The following is a 19,043-nucleotide window of genomic DNA, read 5'->3' as shown; positions in this document are numbered from 1 at the left end:
CCCAGGAAGGGCCCGGCGGTGGCGGAGCCCGAGCCGAGGTGGTGTGAAGTGGGTTGGAGGAAAGCGTGTCCCGCAGGTCCCGCCGAGGACATCGGTGAAGCGCTGCTTGGCACCGAGTTGGGGCCGCGGGGGGGTCGGGGGAAAACAATGTGGAATTGGCAAAGCGTCATTCGTGGATGGTGAGCCAGATCTCGGTCCAAATGCAAATGGATTCATGCTCTTTTAAAATCACAGCTGTTCCCTCTCTGCCTCTTCGCATGAATGCCACTGCTCAGGCAAAAGCCTTCTCCGTAGTTCCTGCGATCCTATTTTCCTATTTTGCGCCACCACCATGCTCTCCAAGTCAACTTGTCATGTTTACTTGCCTGTTTTTGTGAATTGCAGCTGCTGCATGTGCGACATCCCCTGGCTTTTAGTTCATTATCTCCATATCAGTTTATCCTTATCTCGTTTATTCTGAAATTTTGTAAATTTCAGATTATCCTAATGTCACAAAATTAAAAATTGAGACCTGTTATTGTTGGTAGGCCCCACATTTCACCTGCAGTGATAAAGGATAAAAGATTACTCTTTGCTGTTCACAGCTGAGGCCGGAGACAGAGTTCTTATTAGAGAATATTCAAAAGATGCTATTGTTTTATGCTTTTATTAATTTGGGGGTTGGGTGTTTTTTAACTTAGCTCTCTGATGCTCACAGGTCTTTCCTCAGTCTGTTGGAAGAAAGAGACTGCTGTCCCAGTGTCAGGACAGGAATACAGAGTCTTTAAAAGCAGTGTTTCCAGTGCTAGTTTTTGAGTTCTTTTTAGTGTGTCTGTACTGGGATTATTTCAAGGCCGTGGAATCTGCCTAAACCTGTACCTGAAATGTAGCATAGGCGGGAAAATAATTTCCTTGGCCCAATGCTTAGTTCACAACTAACTTCCAGCTTTTCCAGGAAGGAGGAATTTGCAATGTGTTTTGTGTTATTAGCCTCTGCTCTGTTCTTTTTTTCAGTAGTTTTGGTTCCTCAAAAAAAATTACCTTAACCTTTTATCAGTGCTCCAGTTTGGAACACTGCAGAAAATGCTGCATTGTAGCTCTGCATTCTCACAATGTGATCTTCTTTCTTTCTTACTTGTTTTGCTTATCAGTAAAATTAGTTAGCAGCATTAGTATCTATTATTCTCTTTGGTTGTTCGAGAAGAATGAGACAACTGGGACTTCTGAACAATTGTTTCAAGCTTTATGCATTTTGTGAACAGGGAACACTATATGCTTTCAGTTTATTACATATTTTGGAGATTATCCTCAGTTATGAGAGCTAGAATTTTAAAATTGATTGGAAGTTAAAAATGGCAGGCTTGTCCTTTTATGCCTTTAAATTCTGCATCATTGACCTGTTGTGAATTGGTGTAGCTTGGATCTTGAACCAGGCTGACAGCATTTTGGGAGGCCATTCTTATGTTTATTTTATGTTACACTCTAATTTTGATAAAAGGCTCAATAAAGAATATTTGTGGGAGCGTTGGTTTTGCTCTTGCACTTCTCCTGAATGCTCTTCTTGCCTCGGTGACATTGTTCTTTGTAATGCTGCGTGTGAAGTATAAAGGCAAAGTGAAGGAAGAAGCAAAGAGCTGAAATTAGAGTATGGGTGACTGCTGTTTCTGATGCTAATGGGTGTTTCTTGATGAAGACACATTTCCTTAAGGGTTGTGTCACCTGGGAGTAGGGAAAAAAATCTCCTTGAGGTACTGCTAACATCCCCTACTGTGACTGCAGGGGGGAGTACACAGAGGAGCAAGAAACTGTACAGATTGCATAAATACCTCGGTTTTTGCATAAATGCCTTGGTGTGGACCTGGGCAAATCACTTGCACATGAGTCCCTGCAGCTGGCTGAAATGCAGAATGGTAGCAGTACCTTGTGAAGCTTAGTTAAGGGTGTTTTGTAGGAGGGTGCTATGTTGCTGGTCCATCCTTGGGTCCATTCCGCTTGGTGGTCTTGGTAAGAGTTCTGTCTTTGCTACAGTCTTGTGCAGCAGAAGTGTTACACTTGAGACAGTGTCTTCTTTAGAATTAACTTCTTTAATTGCAGGGAAGATGAAAAGGAAGTTTGCTTTTGCAGTGAAAGAAGGTGTTGAAAACTTTTTATTTTAATGGGTCTATCTGAAAATGCTTTGAAAACTCCCACCTGTTGATGCCCCTTCCCCACGCTCAACAGTTACTTAACCTGTAGGAACAAATGGGAATCTTTTTAAGGTTTTCACCAGAGCGTGTGGATTTGCAATTCCACATATCCATTGAAAGTGAGCTGTTGCTGGAATCTTGCATCCTCATCCACTTGTACCTAACTGCACAGAATGGTTATTTTTCTAACAAGTGGAATAAGCACTAAAGTGTGCATGTACATTTATTAGGAAAAAAAAACTCATTTGTATTTTTAAAGCTGTCCTTTTGTTAGAAATAATGGTTCTTACAAAAGGAGGAAGAGCATCCTTGTCTGTATCAGAGAGGTTGAGTTTCATCAGATTTAGCTGCTCAAATCAGGAAGCACTAGCACTCAGGAAACATTCATGCCATTGGTAGTGGGGCTGTGAGGTGTTGAACTATCTCCAGGCAGGCTTTACCTGGTGTAGGAAAAAACCCCTGTGGCTTAGTTGTGCTTTATTTCAAGCCTTTCAGGTTATCTAAACTTGTGTGTAAAGTCGATGGCTACTATGAAGGATTGGTGCAGTCAGTGGCTACGCAAATAGCAAGGGAGCTGTAGCATTCATCTTACTGAGGTTCCTTTATTACAAGCCAGGGGCTAAAAGGTAGCCTTGGGCTCATTTTGATTTTGAGGTACTTCCAAGCGGTGTTTGTGAGGATGGGTTCCTAAATGTATTAAAAAAAAAAAACCTTCAAAAGATTATTTCTGTTTCAAACTTCTGTAAGAGGGAAGCCTGGATAGGTCAAGGCAGATGATAAAGAAGGCTCTGCTTTTAATTTCCCTCTTTTGGCTCTAATCTTTAAGTTCAGCCAATAAGCTTTTGCTTCTTGGACTCTCCAAACAGATTTGCTATATAAAGCGTTATGTTTCCAGAATTTCCATCCTTGTATGTTAATTTCTCATTCCACTGAATCTTCTGGAGTTTTTTGTTGGTTATCGAGCAGAGGAACCAGAAAATGACTGAAGATTACTCAAACTGCTGCTGTCAAAACTGAAGGAGAGATATTCCCTTTTTATGAGCTGTTTTTAACAAAAATGCTTCAGTTCACCATTGCGGTTTTAGTCCAGAATCCTCAAAACTATTTTTGATTCCTCTGTGAAATCAGTAGAATTAGGCAGCAGAATATCTTCAGGGATCTACAAAATGTCTGGGCCATAGTACTGAGAGGCAGATCCCTGAAGGTTCTGTTTCATAACTCCGCAACAAAAACACAGAGATGTTTGTTTTCTCTCAGTATCAGTGCAACTACAGTCTTAAGTTGATCTCAGGTTGCCCTGTAAGAGTGTCATCACCTCTTTCTTTCCTTTTGAGGTCATGAAACGCGTACGCACAGAGCAGATTCAGATGGCAGTGTCCTGCTACCTCAAGCGCCGTCAGTATGTGGACTCGGAAGGTCCCCTAAAACAAGGGCTGAGGCTGTGTCAGACTGCTGAAGAGATGGCAGCTAATCTCACAGGTAATCCTATCGTATTTTCCATGACTACATCTTGGCAGAGTTGTGAGCACATGTGCTGGCAGCTATATGAATTTGTCTGCACAAGTGGATATTTCTCCTTTTGAAATTAAGAAATGTCTCATTCTTAAGTTGGTGTGAATTATGAACTTTGGAAGACCGAAAATGTGGGTGGAAGTGTAACAAGGTGACTTCATAGTCAGTGAAACATCAGGCTGAAATACCATGTGAGGGTAGTGAAAAATGCATATGTTTTATCCCAAATAATGTGAAGTCTGGTGAGTAGTGGTGCTTTGGAATGAAAGGGAGAAGAACCTAGATGAGAAAGGAAGTACAAGCAGGAAATTCTGTTGTACCTTTGTACTCCAGCAGAGTTATATCATGTGAAATTAAAGTGATAGGGCTGTGTCTTTTTCTGGCATAGTCAGCTTTGTAGTTATGAGAGATCTGCTCTTGTCATTTGGGGAAAAAACCCAAAACCTTCAGTGGATGAGAAAAGGCATGGAGGGAGATAAACTTTCTTCTCTTTCTTAAAGACTTCTGAATCCTGCCACACTGCTTGCTTTCCAAATTGTGTCTGTAACAGTTGTCATTGTAATTATTATTTTTGTTTCAACAAACTCTGCTGCTGCTTGAGCACATAGAAGTATTGGAAGGATGAAAGCTATGTGGATGTTATAGAGATTAAATTTATTTGTAAAAGTAATAGAAAATACTGGGCTGACATTTTGGGTAAAAAAGCAAGGAGAAACTTTTTTCCCTCAATGAAACTGCTTAGATTATGACAGTATCTCAGACGAAGGGGAGTGGTGGAGTTACTTGTAATATGACTTAATTTGGCAAAATATTAGTGGCTATTTAACTGTGTTTGTGGTTAGATAAGACTGGATGCAGGAACAGGTAAAATACTTTAAAGGCATTCCTTACCTTTACGTCATAGTACTTATCATTTCCTTGCTTTTTTCAGCCTAACTATCAGAAGTTTATTACAATCCCTGAAAAAGTACTGGGGAAGATGGGGAAAGAATGAAACCAAAGTAAACTGCTGAATTGTTTTTCAATAGGAGATTTTTTTTGTGAGAAGTGGGTAGAAAGGTCAGTGTCAAAATGTGCTCAGAATGTGATACCAGCCATATAAGGAGGACACAGAAGTGTCTGAAGTAGTGGAGATGAACTGGATTACAAGCCCTTGCATGAGCACAGGCACCTCATGCAAGAAAAAAAAATTCAATAAAGAGTGTGAATGAGTGTATGTTTACATTTTGCCTTTTAACTATCACAAAATATTATTAGTAAATTTCATGTCAATCTGTATCCTCTTGCCAGTGCATGGTTTTTGTAGATGGCCATTGAGAATTTAGTAATCAGTTTTCATTAGAACTGAAAATGGGCTGCTCTCATCTGTTCAGCTGCTTGCTACTTGTCAGATGTACTTGCAGTGAGCTGTCAGTAAGCATTCTGCAGTTCCAGCAGTGGCTGTTAGAAAAATGTCTGTAAAAGTAAACCCAAGCCTGTTACTTAATCTGACAACAGATGCTGAAAATACTTTCTGCTGCAGTCATTTTAGTTTTGCAAACTGAGTAAAAACTGAGCAGATTGCAAAGCCTGCAGTGCTTTATTTTGGGGAAAGTGATCAAATCTGTTTTTCTGAAGATGTTTTTGCTTTTTCCTTTGCAAAGCTCACGTTGTTGTTTTTTTTTTATGTTCAGCTCTATTGTTTGACTTTTAAATTAACTAGCCTGTGTGAATGGGAGACTTGGAGGCAACCTCAGAAGATGATCTGGTACAACCTTTTCTGTGGGAGAGGGAGCCCAGATGAGATTATCTAGAATTCTGTCTGATTATATCTGCAGTAAAATATAGCACAGAGCTTCCTTGTGATTATCCTATATTTCTCTAGAAAACAAGAACAATGTCTGAGGACAGAGTGAGTGACCAAGGAACAGGTTCATCTAATACTGCCCATAGCACTGTTAGCGCATATGAGTGTCTGAAATAATGTACAATTATACATCATCATACTCACCTAAAATAGGAATCAGTTGCTGTTACACAATATTTAGCTGGAACACATGTGTTAGCTGGAAGCAATTCTGCTGGTAGCTAACTCACAAGACCAGGAGGGTACTGTCCATATCCCTGAGTTAGGAGTGAGCTCCTTTGAATTTCCTATCAGGTTGCATAGCTGGCCACACTTACTGGATTTGGAGGAGCAGATATTTCCAATAGATATTCTTATGGCCAATGGGGAAGGTGGAAAAGAAACTATGGTAGGTTTATTAACCTAGCTAGTGTTTTACTTCTACCAGGTGGAAAATGTGCATGAAATTTTACTCTTGTTTTGGAATCAGTTGACTTCTTGATCCTTTTTGCAGTTCTCATTGGTTTAAAGTTTTGGGAAGGCAAAGAATTAGAATTTGTTAGAACTGTCTGGTATGTAGGGTTAATTTAGCATTTGCTGGATGGGAATGAGCTCTAGCATCATTACTGAAAGCATAGACCATAATGTTTGCCCGGTCAGACTGTTTCAGGACAGATAGTCAGAGATGATACTCCACCTTCTGAAGCATGAAGTACACCTTAATTTTGGAATTAAGTTGCTTATGCAGAAAAAGTTGTGCCCTGAAGAAAATATCTCATAAAGTCTAGGCCAATGAGTTGTGCTTGCATAGCACGAATAAAGTGGCAGGCCATTGCCATTCCTGCCGAAATGAGGCCACCAGATCTCTGTGAAGAGTTGAGTTACTGTTGAGTTACTGTTACATGTAATCCTGTGATAGACAGCATAAGAGACAGGCCCTCATATTTCTGTATTTCTTGGCTTTTACGAAGAGTTGTATGGGTGACATTGGAAACTGTCACGAAGTATTCTAGAGTTACTGTGTGTGCATACGTGCAATTTACTTTCTCGTGCTGAATATTGATCATATTCAATTTTACATACAAATAGCAGAACCTTTTACTTTAGGTATTGAGTAGTACCAGTATGTGAACGTGGAGTTCTTACCATCTTTGAGTTTCTGAAGCACTCAGGCTGTAGAAAGCTCAGTGTAGCTGTGCCTTTCAGCAAGTTATATTCATTTATATCTGAACTGATTTAAGAGATGATATCATATTGGTGCTGGAATCTGGTTTTGTTTTGGTTTTCTTTTTTTTCCCCAAGAGTGGATGATGAGCTCAGCCCATCTCTCTGTTTCAAGAGCTGAATTCAGCTTGCCAAACATACCTTCTGTATTTACATAAGCTGAAGGAAGGTAAACCTGTGTCTTACCAGACAGAAAGAGAGAGAGGAGTGGGGGAAGAATGGCAGCAGGCTGCCTGTGTACCATGTGCTGATCTCTTTCTAATTAGAGGCATTGAGATGAGCTGGAGGCTGGCCTATCTCTCTCTAGCGTGTGAACATTTGATAATGTTGTTTATAGACTTCCAGGGCTGTCAGACTTGTGCCTCTGTGCATGAGCCAAATGCTGGAACAAAAAGCCCCCCAGTCAATCAGGAGTAGAAGGGCAGAGGATGGAAAGTGGTGCAGGGCAAGGAAGACCAAAATAAGTTGAAGTGAAAGTAATAAAAATAGGGGGTTTGGTGGGGACGAGAGTTATGATTTGAAGAAAAAAAAACTGAAAGGGAAATAGTGAAACTCCTTGCCCTCTTGTGCTCTATTTAGAACAGCAAAACTTGGGTTTCTAATCACTGGCATTTGCATGTGCCTGGGGTTTCTTGATGCATGTCTGTAAACTTGCACTAAGTCCCCCGTGGATTCCAGGCTGTTAGCAGAACAGCAAAGGTTTGGTGCCAGAGAAGGAGAAGCCAATTCCCTTCCTAAACAGTTCAGAACCACTTTTTCCAGAATCTGGTTCTGAAAAAGAGTTTAGCATGGTCTGAGGAGACCGTGACAACTGGGTTTGTGGTCAGTTGTCAGTTACCCCTTAACCTAAAAGCCTCCGGGAGGAGGGAAGATTTTGGTTAAAAAATACAAAGTGTTTGCTTAGAGAGTCGGTGTTTTCTCCACCACCTCTGTGAGACTTAATAAATGATAAGAATTTGTTGTAAATTATAATGACCGGGACAAGAAATTTGAGAATCTGAAGTAGTGTCATTTTAGACCTATTCATGATGGTTGATGGGACTCACTGAAAAAGAAACTGTACTTTGGAGAAAGTTGTATGTTGCTTTCCTCATCTTTTCTGAGTGTAAAGTTGTAAAACCACAGTTGTAAAACTTCTAAGGGGTCTCTGATGGTTGTTGCACTGAACTTCTTGGGAATTTAAGGTTGTATTTGAAAACTTGAAAATGTGTTCTGGGTGGAGCAGGTGAGTTGCTGAGATTTTTAGGATGGGTTTTAGCTTTCAGTGTATTTTCTCCTTCATGATCTGTCTAGGTGGTTAATGCCATGTTTAGGTGCTTTGGACTATGTCATACCTGAATGGTTTTAAAGATGAAATGTCATCTGAGTGGCTGCATACCTTGGATTTTATGAGAAGCTTTGTTCTCAGACACATATGTAAAAATCCTTAAATCCTTATATAAGTTTTGCTTTTTTTATTTCACAGTCCAATCTGAGTCTGGTTGTGCCAACGTCGTGTCTGCAGCTCCCTGCCTGGCGGAGCCCCAGCAATATGAAGTACAGTTTGGACGATTACGCAATTTTCTGACAGGTAAATCAGGAAACATGGAAGAAAAATTACTTTTTTTGTCATTTCAATGAGTAAAGGGCAATATAGTAAAATTTGAAATCATGTCTCTAACAATGTTTTGATTTCTAGTTTTCAGATTTCAGTTAAAATAGAAATATTTCGTTTTTCTTTTTTTGGTTGTTTTCTATATGCTGAATAGCTTTGCATTTTGTAGATGGCTGGCTCTTTGCCCTTTCTTGTTCAAGCACTTGCCCTTTGTAGGTCTTCAGACAACACTATATTTACATAGGACAGGAAAGAAAATCAGTGTTTTATGTGAAAGGCAAGTAACTGAGAAAAGACTGTAGTTCTCTGTTGTATTTTAGTTTAAGGTTTTTAATTTTATCCATAATTGGCTTGTTTTTATGATGGTATGGATTTCTAAGGGAGAATTTGTTCCCATAAATTTAGCTGTACTGGCTTTGAGACTGAAGAAATACAGCAAAGTAAAAAAATTCTTAATCCATAATGATGCAGAAGTCAAATAATTATTTAATTTTTTTATAATTATTCTATAATTTTTTTTAACAAGTATTCTTGGAAATGTCTTTATTTCTTCTGTAAGCCCCCAACATGGGAAGAAGAAAGGAGACAGAATTTTTAAAGAATAGTACCAAGGAAAGTGAAGTTGTCACACACAATATTTGTCCAGTGCAGGGATTTGATCCCAGTGTGCATACCATCAGGATTATTATTTCTGATAGTTTTGGAGGGGAAGGGAGCAGGAAGGCAAAGGCAGAAAATAGTGAATTCTTGGAGCCTTGTCATCTACAGCAGTTCAATAGCTTTGTGCTTTAGAATTTGAAGTAAATCCTTATGGTTTAATAGATTTTTAGAAGTATGATAGCTCTGTTCAGTGCTTGGTGAAGTGCTTGCTTAATGCTTGATGAAGTGCTAGGTTTTGGTATTCATGCTGACTGCTTTCATCTTTTTTGTCCCTCTTGCTCTAGTTTGATATCTTACACAGATGAACTACCTCTGTTTGTTCGCGGGAGTAGCTTGCCAACCAGCCACAAGGCACAGCAGGGCACTTCCCATTTCTGTGATGCCTGCCCCACTGAGGAGTGGGCAGGGGCATAGCGACATAGTAACTTAACTAAGCAGTCTCTAGTTCAACCACCTGTTCAGAGCTGGGCAAGATGGGTGTTTGATCAGGTTGCTCAGAACCTTTTCCAGTCAGATTTAGAAAATCAAACACTCTTGAGATTGCTGTGCATCTCTGTGGCCCTGCTGCAATTCAGTGAGAATTTCCCTTGCAGCAGCTTGCCTGTTGTCCTTCCATTGAGTACCTCTGAGAAGAGCTGGCTCCTTTTCCTGTATAGTGCCCCACTGGGTACTGAAGGCAAGCAGTTGAATACCCACCCCCTTATTCTTCAGGCTAGACATACCCAGCTCCTGTAACCTCTTCATATGTTCCTAGGGAACATTTTCTTTGTTCCTCTTTCTGCCAACTTCCCATCTCTTCTCTTTTTCCCCTACTGCAAAGTGAGGTCCTTCTTCTTGTTTCATTTCTGGGCTAGTGCACCTGGAGAAAAAAGAGACCTGCTGACTGCTTAGAACTTTTACTACATGCAGACCACTGTTTTCACTGGCTTTGGCCCAGTTTCAGTGGGACAGGAAGAAGAGTGATGCTCAAGTATGCAAATATGTATGCATACACTGCACTCCATGCATACTCTGTAGTTACTCCTGTAGAAATGAGGCAGAGGCACAGTATGGACTAGAGAAAGTCCGTAAGAGTGCTCAACACAAAGGAAAAATAACCTAATGGAAAGGGAGAAAAGAGATCATGCGTTGGTGAGTGGCAGGAGGGAAGAGCATGTTGAAAAGCAGCAATGCTTTTTGCATTTTGAGGATCAGCAAATGTTTGAGGATCAGCAGTGCCTATTTGTTTTCCAGTAATTCGGACCATTTGGTCCTGTGGTAGTAACTCATTGTGGCCCTGTTTGTTGCTATGGTGTTCAGCAGGCTCTGCTCCTCACAGCTCCCTGCAGCTGGCAAACAGCCCCAGAGAAGCTGGGGAAGGAGGGGTGGAGCTGTTGCACAGATCAGCCTTTGCAAGGTACAGCGCAGCCTAATCGGGGTTTGTTACACTGTGTACTAGGAATTACTGCTGGGCTTTGCCTTGGCAGAGAGAGAAAAGCATGTACATGAGCCGGCACAGAAATAAAACGGGAGCACCGCATATTGCAGTACATTTTGGAAACTGTAGCTTCCTTTCCCCTGAAGACAAATCAGTTCCATCCAAAGCATCACACTCATGTTTTACTGAAGCTGAGAGAAAAAAAGCTCAGGCCAGACAAGCTAGGTAAATAATTGTGGCTTAAACACTAAAAATACTCTTTTAAATATAATTAATACATTTTAAAGTTCATTTATCACAATAAACAAAGAGTAAAAAGAGCATGCTTTTTCTTTTGAAATAAATGGGGAAAATTCAACTATCATGTATTTTATGAGGTGGTATATTATTAGTTGTCCCATACCTGAAAACGGTTTTGAAATATCTGCATTTTGTTCTGACAAGGTACCTCACTGATGTGGCAATCTCTATTGTACCTCCTTTAGGTGACAGAAGAAGTTTGCTTAGATGTGCCAACAAATGTCTCTCTGCTTGCTTTCCAGTGTCACTGTTAGGGCTTTCTCAGTAGTCATCCTTGCTCTATTTTATTCCCAGTAGGAAGCAGTTTGAAAAGTCACTCAAAGTTTGTTGTTGTTTTTTTAATACAGATTCGGATTCTCAGCACAGCCATGAAGTGATGCCTCTTCTATATCCCCTCTTCGTCTACCTCCATCTGAACATGGTCCAGAATGGCCTAAAAAGCACAGTGGACAGTTTTTACAGCCGCTTCCATGGCATGTTCTTGCAGAATGCCAGCCAGAAGGATATCATTGAACAGTTGCAGACTACCATGACTATTCAAGATATCCTGTCCAACTTGAAGCTCCGGGCTTTTCTGGACAACAAATATGTCATCCGCCTTCAAGAGGACAGCTACAACTACCTTCTTCGCTACCTCCAAAGTGACAACAACAACGCCCTGTGCAAAGTCCTGACCTTGCACATTCACCTGGATGTGCAGCCTGCCAAGAGGACTGACTACCAGCTCTATGCCGGCGGGAGCTCCTCACGCAGCGAGAGCAACGGCCTGGAACCCAGCGACGTGCCAGCTTCCATTCTGCAGAATGAGGCAGCGCTGGATTTACTGCAGGACAGCATTAAACGTGTCAAGGACGGGCCCCCTTCCTTAACCACCATCTGTTTCTATGCCTTCTATAACACAGAGCAGTTGCTGAACACTGCAGAGATTTCACCAAATAGCAAGCTGCTCGCTGCTGGGTTCGATAATTCATGTGTGAAGCTGTGGAGCCTGCGCTCCCGGAAGTTGAAATCTGAGCCCCACCTTGTTGATGTGTCCCGCATCCATTTGGCTTGTGACATCCTGGATGAGGAGGTTTGGATACCCTTTTTTCCCCCCTTCTTCCCCTTCTACTGGACTGCTTTGAACATGGATTGTTGAGTATGTAGTCATGTGTTAGGGAGCTCTGAGGCTGTTGCACAACCTGCCTGCCTTGATGCACAGATTTGATAACTTACTGTCATCCTTGTTCTTTCCTGCAGTGGTTGTTAGTGGTAAACGGAGGTGCAATCAGTCTGTGCTTAGGTCATAGTTTGTTAGTCCTGGGTGCTGGTCCCCCTCCTCCAGCTGTCCTTGAACAGATGACAGTAGGTAGGCAACACAGAAAGGACAGGTGACTAGAGTAGGCTCTCTTCCCTGAGAAGCATGGAGCCTTCTTTGGGATGAGAAGTAGCTCAGAAAAGCCAGGCAGAAGGGTGGAGAGAAGGGCAGATGCACAGGAAGAGGAAAATATAGACAAAGTAAGGAAAAGAGCTAAAGAAGTCTGATCAGATGCCTATGTGCAAAACTGTATTTCAGGTGTGTCACCTTAATTTACCAGAGGTCAAGAGTTATAGAAAAATTATGCAAAATGTCCCTGTTAAGGATTCTGAAGTGTAGAAACTTTAGAGGCTTCCTACTCCAGAGTGTTGGAGATGAGGACAGGGATGTGTGTACCGTTACTTCACATGCAATGCTAGGTGGCATCTTCTGCTTGACTTTTTTTTTCTTTTTTCCTTTCTAGTCACACCTTTCCTCCCCTCTCCACAGAAGTGCCCAAGTAGCAATTTATATCTGGTTAGAGATCAAAATTTTGACTCTTCTGTTGTTTAATCACTCTTCTCCTTAAAAAAAAAACCTAACTTATTTCTTCTTGTGTTGAGTGTTTAGCAGGAGAGCCACCCTTTTTTCCACTATTTTTTCTTCTAAAAAATACTTAATGGCAAGGTTCTATTTATTTTGGAAGAGTGCCGAGAGCTTGGTGTATTTAGGGATCTGTGATTAGGGATTGCTTTGTTAAACAGCTTGAGAAAAGAGGCAAGCATCAAGGTGAGACAGCACAGCAGCGTGTTCAGGATTTCCCAGGTTAACCCTTTTTGCAGAGTGAGCAGATAAGTAGGTCAGACTAGCCCAAAATAGAGTTATGGGCTCATTTTCATTGTAAACTGCAAGAGTTCATAGGGCATGTACTGTGTATTGCCCATCATAGAAGCCAAATGTCAGCACCTGCAACAGAGGAAAATTTGGTAAATCAGCAGGTCACCTTCTTTGGCTCTGGACTGTGGAAAAGTTAGATATTGCCAGGTTGTCAGGAGTATGTGTATTAGCTTTTTTTGGCATGTAGTCATAGACTTGCTTATTGTACACATATTAGGAGACAGCCATGGTATCCTGGAATTCATGGAATCCTGAATGCAAATAGCTTTTGGTGGCTATTGGATGTTTTGTGCACAGGTCTGAAGCAAAAAACTGGTCAAAAACCAGCACAGATCAAAGTCATCATTGCCCTGAATAATTTTCACCACTGACAAAACAGTCACCTGAGCAGGAGTTCAGAGAGGATACCAATACCAGCCTCAACACAAGTTTGGTTACCAAATGCAAATGAAAGCCCCTTGACTACAAGGAAATAAATTCAGTTAACTGGGAGCCCTAAGTTGAAATACACAGGCACCTACAGCATTGCAGGTGGGAACAGGCCAGCAATTGCTTTGATTCCATGGGAGAGGAAGCCAGATACCAAGACCAACCAGACTACCTTGACTGGGCTGCAGCTCAGTATGAGCAGGGGCTGTATTTCAGATTGTCACTGCAGTCTGATCAGTAGCAATTCACAGGGATAAAGCTGACTCAGACTTTTACAAAGAACAAAAATTCTGAATGCACTTTGACATTACTTCTGTGAGTTCTATGGAATAACTTGCGAGGATGTTAAAATTTGGTTTGGTTGATTTCTGTATTCTATAATTAGCTTTGGATAATGTGTTTAAATAGTAATGCATTAAATAAGTAGTCTTCAGCCTGGTTTTTAATTTTCTGCAAGGAAACAGATCCTTCCTTTTATGCAGTCACAAAGGTCTAAAATCATGCTAGTTTCAGTGAATGTTGTTCAGGGTGGCACTAAAGCTACTCTGTTGGGTTTATTAATTCTTCTTGTGAAGGAGTGTGTGTGTGTATATATATATATATGTAAACCAAGGTGAGACTTAGCAAATGTGTTAGAACAAGATTTTTCCTAGTCCATGTGAAGCCTTTGTGTCACAAAGGTCAAAATCATCTTCTAGGTGTAGTTTTACTAAATTTTGCTCAGTGTCGTGCTGCAGTGTACTTCACTAGTGTAATCTTGCTTCTTGCAAATAAGAGAGGCTTATTATTTTGGAATACAGTAATTCTGTTTTCTTTATAGTAGCATCTCACAAATGCCACTTTATAGTCTCTCTAACTTTGGGTCCAGTATAAAAATGGAGTTTTGTAGCTGTACAAATGAAAGTATTGTTTGTCTCTTTGCAGTTTTACCATGCTCATTGCTGGTACTCCATAAATCAACATCAGAAAATAATGCTCTGTTCCAAGCCACAACAGTGCCAGCCTTTAAATCCTGTGAAGACTAAGACTTGACCCCATTTAGCTCTGCTTCTAAGGTTCTGCTTTTAAGTGGCAGTGGTCCTTCAAGTGATAATGAGTGGGGATGATGCTTGCTTGATGGCAGATAGGAGGGAATTCTGGAAGCAGCAGTAAAAAATGTCCTGCAAATTGTGCCATCCTTCTTCATCATTCCCTGCTACAGGCAGATATGAGGTCTTCCTTTTGGCATCTTTAGAGCACTGCAGGATGAGAGAGATTATGGCGCCCAGGAAAACCTGTTACTGGTTAGGAAAAAAAAGGGGAGGAATGTGAGCTTATGGTTTGTTTTTCTTTGAGGCTATCATTGTTGCTTTTTGAGGCTTGGTGGCTGCACTTGCAGCTGCTTTGCTAATCTGGTCAGCAGACTAACTTGGATAGGGAGGAAACTGAAAAATGTGGTGACTCAGAAGCATTATAGATGTACTGTTTTCAGTGAGCTGTGACAGGAGTGTGCAGTTGTGCTAAGTGGGTGTCAAACAGAAAGATAAGATTTGCTACCTGTGACTATATAGGAGTATGAGTTTCAATGCTGCAGAAGGTGTTGTCAAGTCTCCTGGTACAGTAATATGGAAGAGGGAAGAGGAGGTGCTTGCAGACAGCCCATGTAGCCTTGTATTTGAATGCACAAAATTAAGTACCAGGACTTGCAAAATTTGCAGAAACTGTAGTACAATACAGGCAACTTGAATGGGCTTCCACTGGTAACTTTTCAGGAGTCTTATGGTCATAATTAAATAGTACAAAATGCTGCAGGTATCAGCCATTCTCCTTTAATGTGGCAACACAGCCTAGAGATGCTGTAGATTCCAGTAAGCCTTGCTCTATGTGAGGTAGAAAAGCAATTTGAATAAGAATGGTGCTTTGCATGCCAGAGCCTGCAGTTTCTCTCTGCCTCACTTCCATAGCAGAGAGGAAGTTGGCTTCCAGCCCCACCATAAAGCTCCCATGGGCACTGACTATGAGGAGAAGCAGCATTGTTAAAGATGGCTTGCTGCCTACTACGTACTGTGCTGTTGAGATGGAGAAAGGCAAGGAGATAGCCAAGTCAGAGTTTGCTCACCTCCAGCATGAAATTTGAAACCACTGGAGGAGAAGCACTTTCTGGGCTATTGCTAAGTCTGAAGCCAAACTGTCTGTGGGTCCTGAGGTGTCGGGGGTGGGGGTGTGGGAGATAGAGAGCTGCTTACAACACACTGACTTCTGCTGCTCTGGCTTCTGCTGGTTGTCAACAATCCAGCAGCCCTGGGGAATTGGGTTTCCTCTCAGGGCAGGAAGTGCTCCCTCTGCAGGAAATGGGCCAGTTCAAGATGATAAATGATAAAGGGGCTGCTCACAAACAAAAGGATGTTGTGTTGAATTTGATGTGCAGAGATTGTCTGTGAATGAGTGTTACTGATTCGGTACTGAGGAAAAGTGTCTTCCTGACAGCCCTGAGGAGGGCTGGTCTCAAGCTACTACACAGTTGTACCCCAAGCAAGGATTATCTTGTACTGTCAGTGAGAACCCTGCTTGTCAGGCAAGGACACTTCTGAGATCTGTTGAAACCTGTGTAGTCTGTAGCCTTAGAGTGTCAAGAGGTGCTAGCTGAGTAGGCTTTTAGAGACTTACCATCCATCAGGTGATTCCTTTAGCTCAGCTCACTGAATAGTCTTTAAACACAAAAGTCTTTACTTGTTGACTATCTGTCCTGGTACTTGAATTAGAGAATAACAGGATAGAAAGGTTTCCAGTGCCATCATTTTTGTGATTATTCATCTTCTCCTATGCCAAAGTAGATACATTGGCCTAAATAAGCTGCCTACATTTGCTATTCTCGAAGGTGGTTCTTGGAGGGTGAGGATGTGAAAGCATCCTGATGGAGCTTGGAGGTAGAAATAGATGTTAGAGCCTTGCTGCATTTCTGTTCACATGCGGGATTGAGAAAGAAGGTTAAGCAGACAGCTTGTCAAATATGCTTTGTCTTCCCATCTCCTGTCTTTTGTTTAAGACATCTGTGATTGTTTCCCTCTACTGTGAGATTCACTTCCAACAGTGACCACACAAAAAGAGTAGATGCCAAGATCTGCTTTGAACATCTTAGCCAAATGTTTTTGTAGTAAAGTGGATAGAGACTATGCATATGTTTTGCTAAAAACATATTTTAGCAAAAGGAAAAATGTCATGTAATATTTATCCCCTCTGTGCCTGCAGTCTCAGGTTAGGATGCCTTCTGGACTGAGCATAAGGCTACCAGAATTAAAGTCTTATCTCACCATCTCTTTCAGTATTCACTTGTAGCAAATGTACCAGCAATGTTGGTGTCTCAGAGTTGCACAAACTGTGCCACATCCAAAGTAAATAATCTAACTCCTTCTGTATTAACACCCTCCTGATTTCCTAGTGGAGGTTTTTATATTTGTTGAACCGATAAACATGCTTTCCTTCCTTGTTTCTTTTTCTTCATGACCAGGAGGAAGAGGATGACAATGCAGGCACAGAAATGAAGATCCTGAGAGGACACTGTGGACCTGTGTATAGCACAAGGTTCCTTTCAGACAGTTCAGGACTCTTATCTTGTTCTGAGGACATGTCCATCAGGTACTGGGACCTCGGAAGCTTTACAAACACTGTGTTGTACCAAGGACATGCCTATCCTGTCTGGGATTTGGATATTAGCCCCTGCAGCCTGTACTTTGCCAGCGGTTCCCATGATCGCACCGCCCGGCTCTGGTCGTTTGATCGGACGTACCCGCTGCGAATATACGCGGGCCATTTGGCGGATGTGGACTGCATCAAGTTCCACCCCAATTCCAACTACTTAGCCACGGGCTCCACGGACAAAACCGTGCGCCTGTGGAGCACCCAGCAGGGCAACTCAGTGCGGCTTTTCACTGGGCACCGGGGCCCCGTGCTGGCACTCGCCTTTTCCCCCAACGGTAAGTACCTGGCATCGGCAGGTGAAGACCAGCGGCTGAAGCTGTGGGACTTGGCATCAGGAACTCTTTACAAAGAACTGAGGGGGCACACAGACAACATAACCAGCCTTACTTTTAGCCCTGACAGTAGTTTAATTGCTTCGGCGTCAATGGACAATTCAGTTCGGGTCTGGGACATTCGGAACACGTACTGCAACGCCCCTGCGGATGGGTCTTCCAGTGAACTGGTTGGTGTATATACCGGACAGATGAATAATGTACTGAGCGTACAGTTTATGGCCTGTAATCTTCTTCTAGTGACTGGAATTGCACAAGAAAATCAGGAACATTAATTTTGCTTTTTGTCTTAGGGAAGTGGGTGGGTGTCTTGTATGCCAGAGTCCATTGCAAACTGAGATTACTGACTGTGAAACACTTCTCTTCCTCTGCCCCCTTGAAAGGCTTGTTCAGGGTGATGCAAATGCTTTAAGATGTCACAAAAATGCCTGTGCTGTTGAACAAAATAAGGAAAAAAAGGAGGATTGATGAAAATACATACACATTCTAATTTTGTACTTTTAGGAATGGGAAAAAGGGGAGTAAATCCAGTAACTTGAGGAAACTGAAAGCCTGGCCCAGACAAGTGAAACTGCCAACCAGATAAGCTGGTGACCTGCACTTAAATATCCTTCATTGATTGATGGGCACATCTTATCTACTGTTAATTTGGCTTGAGTGTGTGGAGAACTACTGGCCCAGTGGTTTTTGTTTTGTTTTGCTTTTGCTTTCCTGGTATTGCAGAGGACCAGCATTTTTAAGACCCTTCTATTAAAAGAACATTATGTATTTTCTACAGTGATAGTAGTCCTAAATATTTCAGCTCCCTATAGCACTTCCAGAATATTTTGGACTAAATAAGTAGAAAATACCCTTGTTCTTTTTCAGTAAGGGCAAGGAAATCTGACCTCAGTTGGGGCCCATCTCTGCATTGTTGTTTGGGTTTGGTTCCTGGTACTAGCTGTGATTATGTGTATTTATGTTCCATTAATTAGGAAATTTTCTGACTCTGGTTGCACTGTGTTTTGAGGGTGGGAGGACAGTGGGGACAGAGTGGTGGCTTTAAGAATAATGAACAACTTGCCTTGTCTGGAGGGAGGGCACCATAGAATGGAAACAGCCAAGTTTGGACTCCTAATGGAAACAGGGCATGGCAACCCACCACTGCACCTCACAGAAAGATTTCCATAAATGGAAGTTGGTAGTCTAGGGAGAGGGGGATGAGGAGAAACACACAAAATGACATGGGAAAAAATAGTATTACTAAATTATTGTGTGTACACAGAGGCAGCTCTGCCAGTGTTGGATTTTTCTCAAATGTTGCAATACCGGTTTCATGAACATTTTGTGAGATAAATCATCAGCATTTACAAGGATCTGCAGAAAAAGCACGTTCTAGTTTGTCATTTGGAGAGATTAAATATTTCTGCTTTCTGGAAAGAGTTATTTTGTATTTTGTTTTCTATTAAAAGCATTTAGTTTAAAAAGAAAAATAAAAATTGTTTGGTCCCTTTCTGGGAAGTTCACTCTGACTTGTATGACAAGAAGAGGGCAGCAGCTTCCCCTACACTGCATGAGACAGATCCACTTGGAGGTTGAATCTGGTGGTGTCGCTCACTTGGTGCTGTTTTGATGTCACCCTACTTGCTTTCCACAGAGCTGATGAGACGCGTCATGGAGTGGGATATTGATACAGCTTTGTAGGCCAGCTGATATGTATGGGGAGGATCTAGGTACCCTCTGAGGTTAACACTG

The 19,043-nt window shown here is 41.7% G+C and overlaps 1 protein-coding gene across 2 annotated transcripts; it reads left to right on the top strand.

The window, feature by feature from the left end:
- Nucleotides 1-3,043: 3,043 nt before the first annotated feature.
- TAF5L (TATA-box binding protein associated factor 5 like) lies at nucleotides 3,044-18,781 on the top strand. Of its 2 annotated transcripts, none has more exons than XM_005423209.3 (4): nucleotides 3,044-3,644; nucleotides 8,192-8,296; nucleotides 11,045-11,769; nucleotides 16,787-18,781. In XM_005423209.3, the coding sequence occupies exons 1-4, from the start codon at nucleotides 3,503-3,505 to the stop codon at nucleotides 17,582-17,584; spliced, it is 1,770 nt and encodes a 589-aa protein (XP_005423266.1). In that variant the 5' UTR covers nucleotides 3,044-3,502; the 3' UTR covers nucleotides 17,585-18,781. The 2 variants fall into 2 exon arrangements, with proteins under 2 accessions (XP_005423266.1, XP_030914646.1); XM_031058786.1 differs by having other exon boundaries at nucleotides 16,782-17,812.
- The last annotated feature ends 262 nt before the right edge of the window (nucleotides 18,782-19,043 follow it).

The sequence above is a fragment of the Geospiza fortis genome, unplaced genomic scaffold (genome assembly GCF_000277835.1).
Source record: "Geospiza fortis unplaced genomic scaffold, GeoFor_1.0 scaffold381, whole genome shotgun sequence".
In the NCBI taxonomy this organism is placed as follows: Eukaryota; Metazoa; Chordata; class Aves; order Passeriformes; family Thraupidae; genus Geospiza; species Geospiza fortis.
The sequence above is the reverse complement of the archived record's forward strand: the minus strand, read 5'-3'. Positions and strand labels throughout refer to the sequence as shown.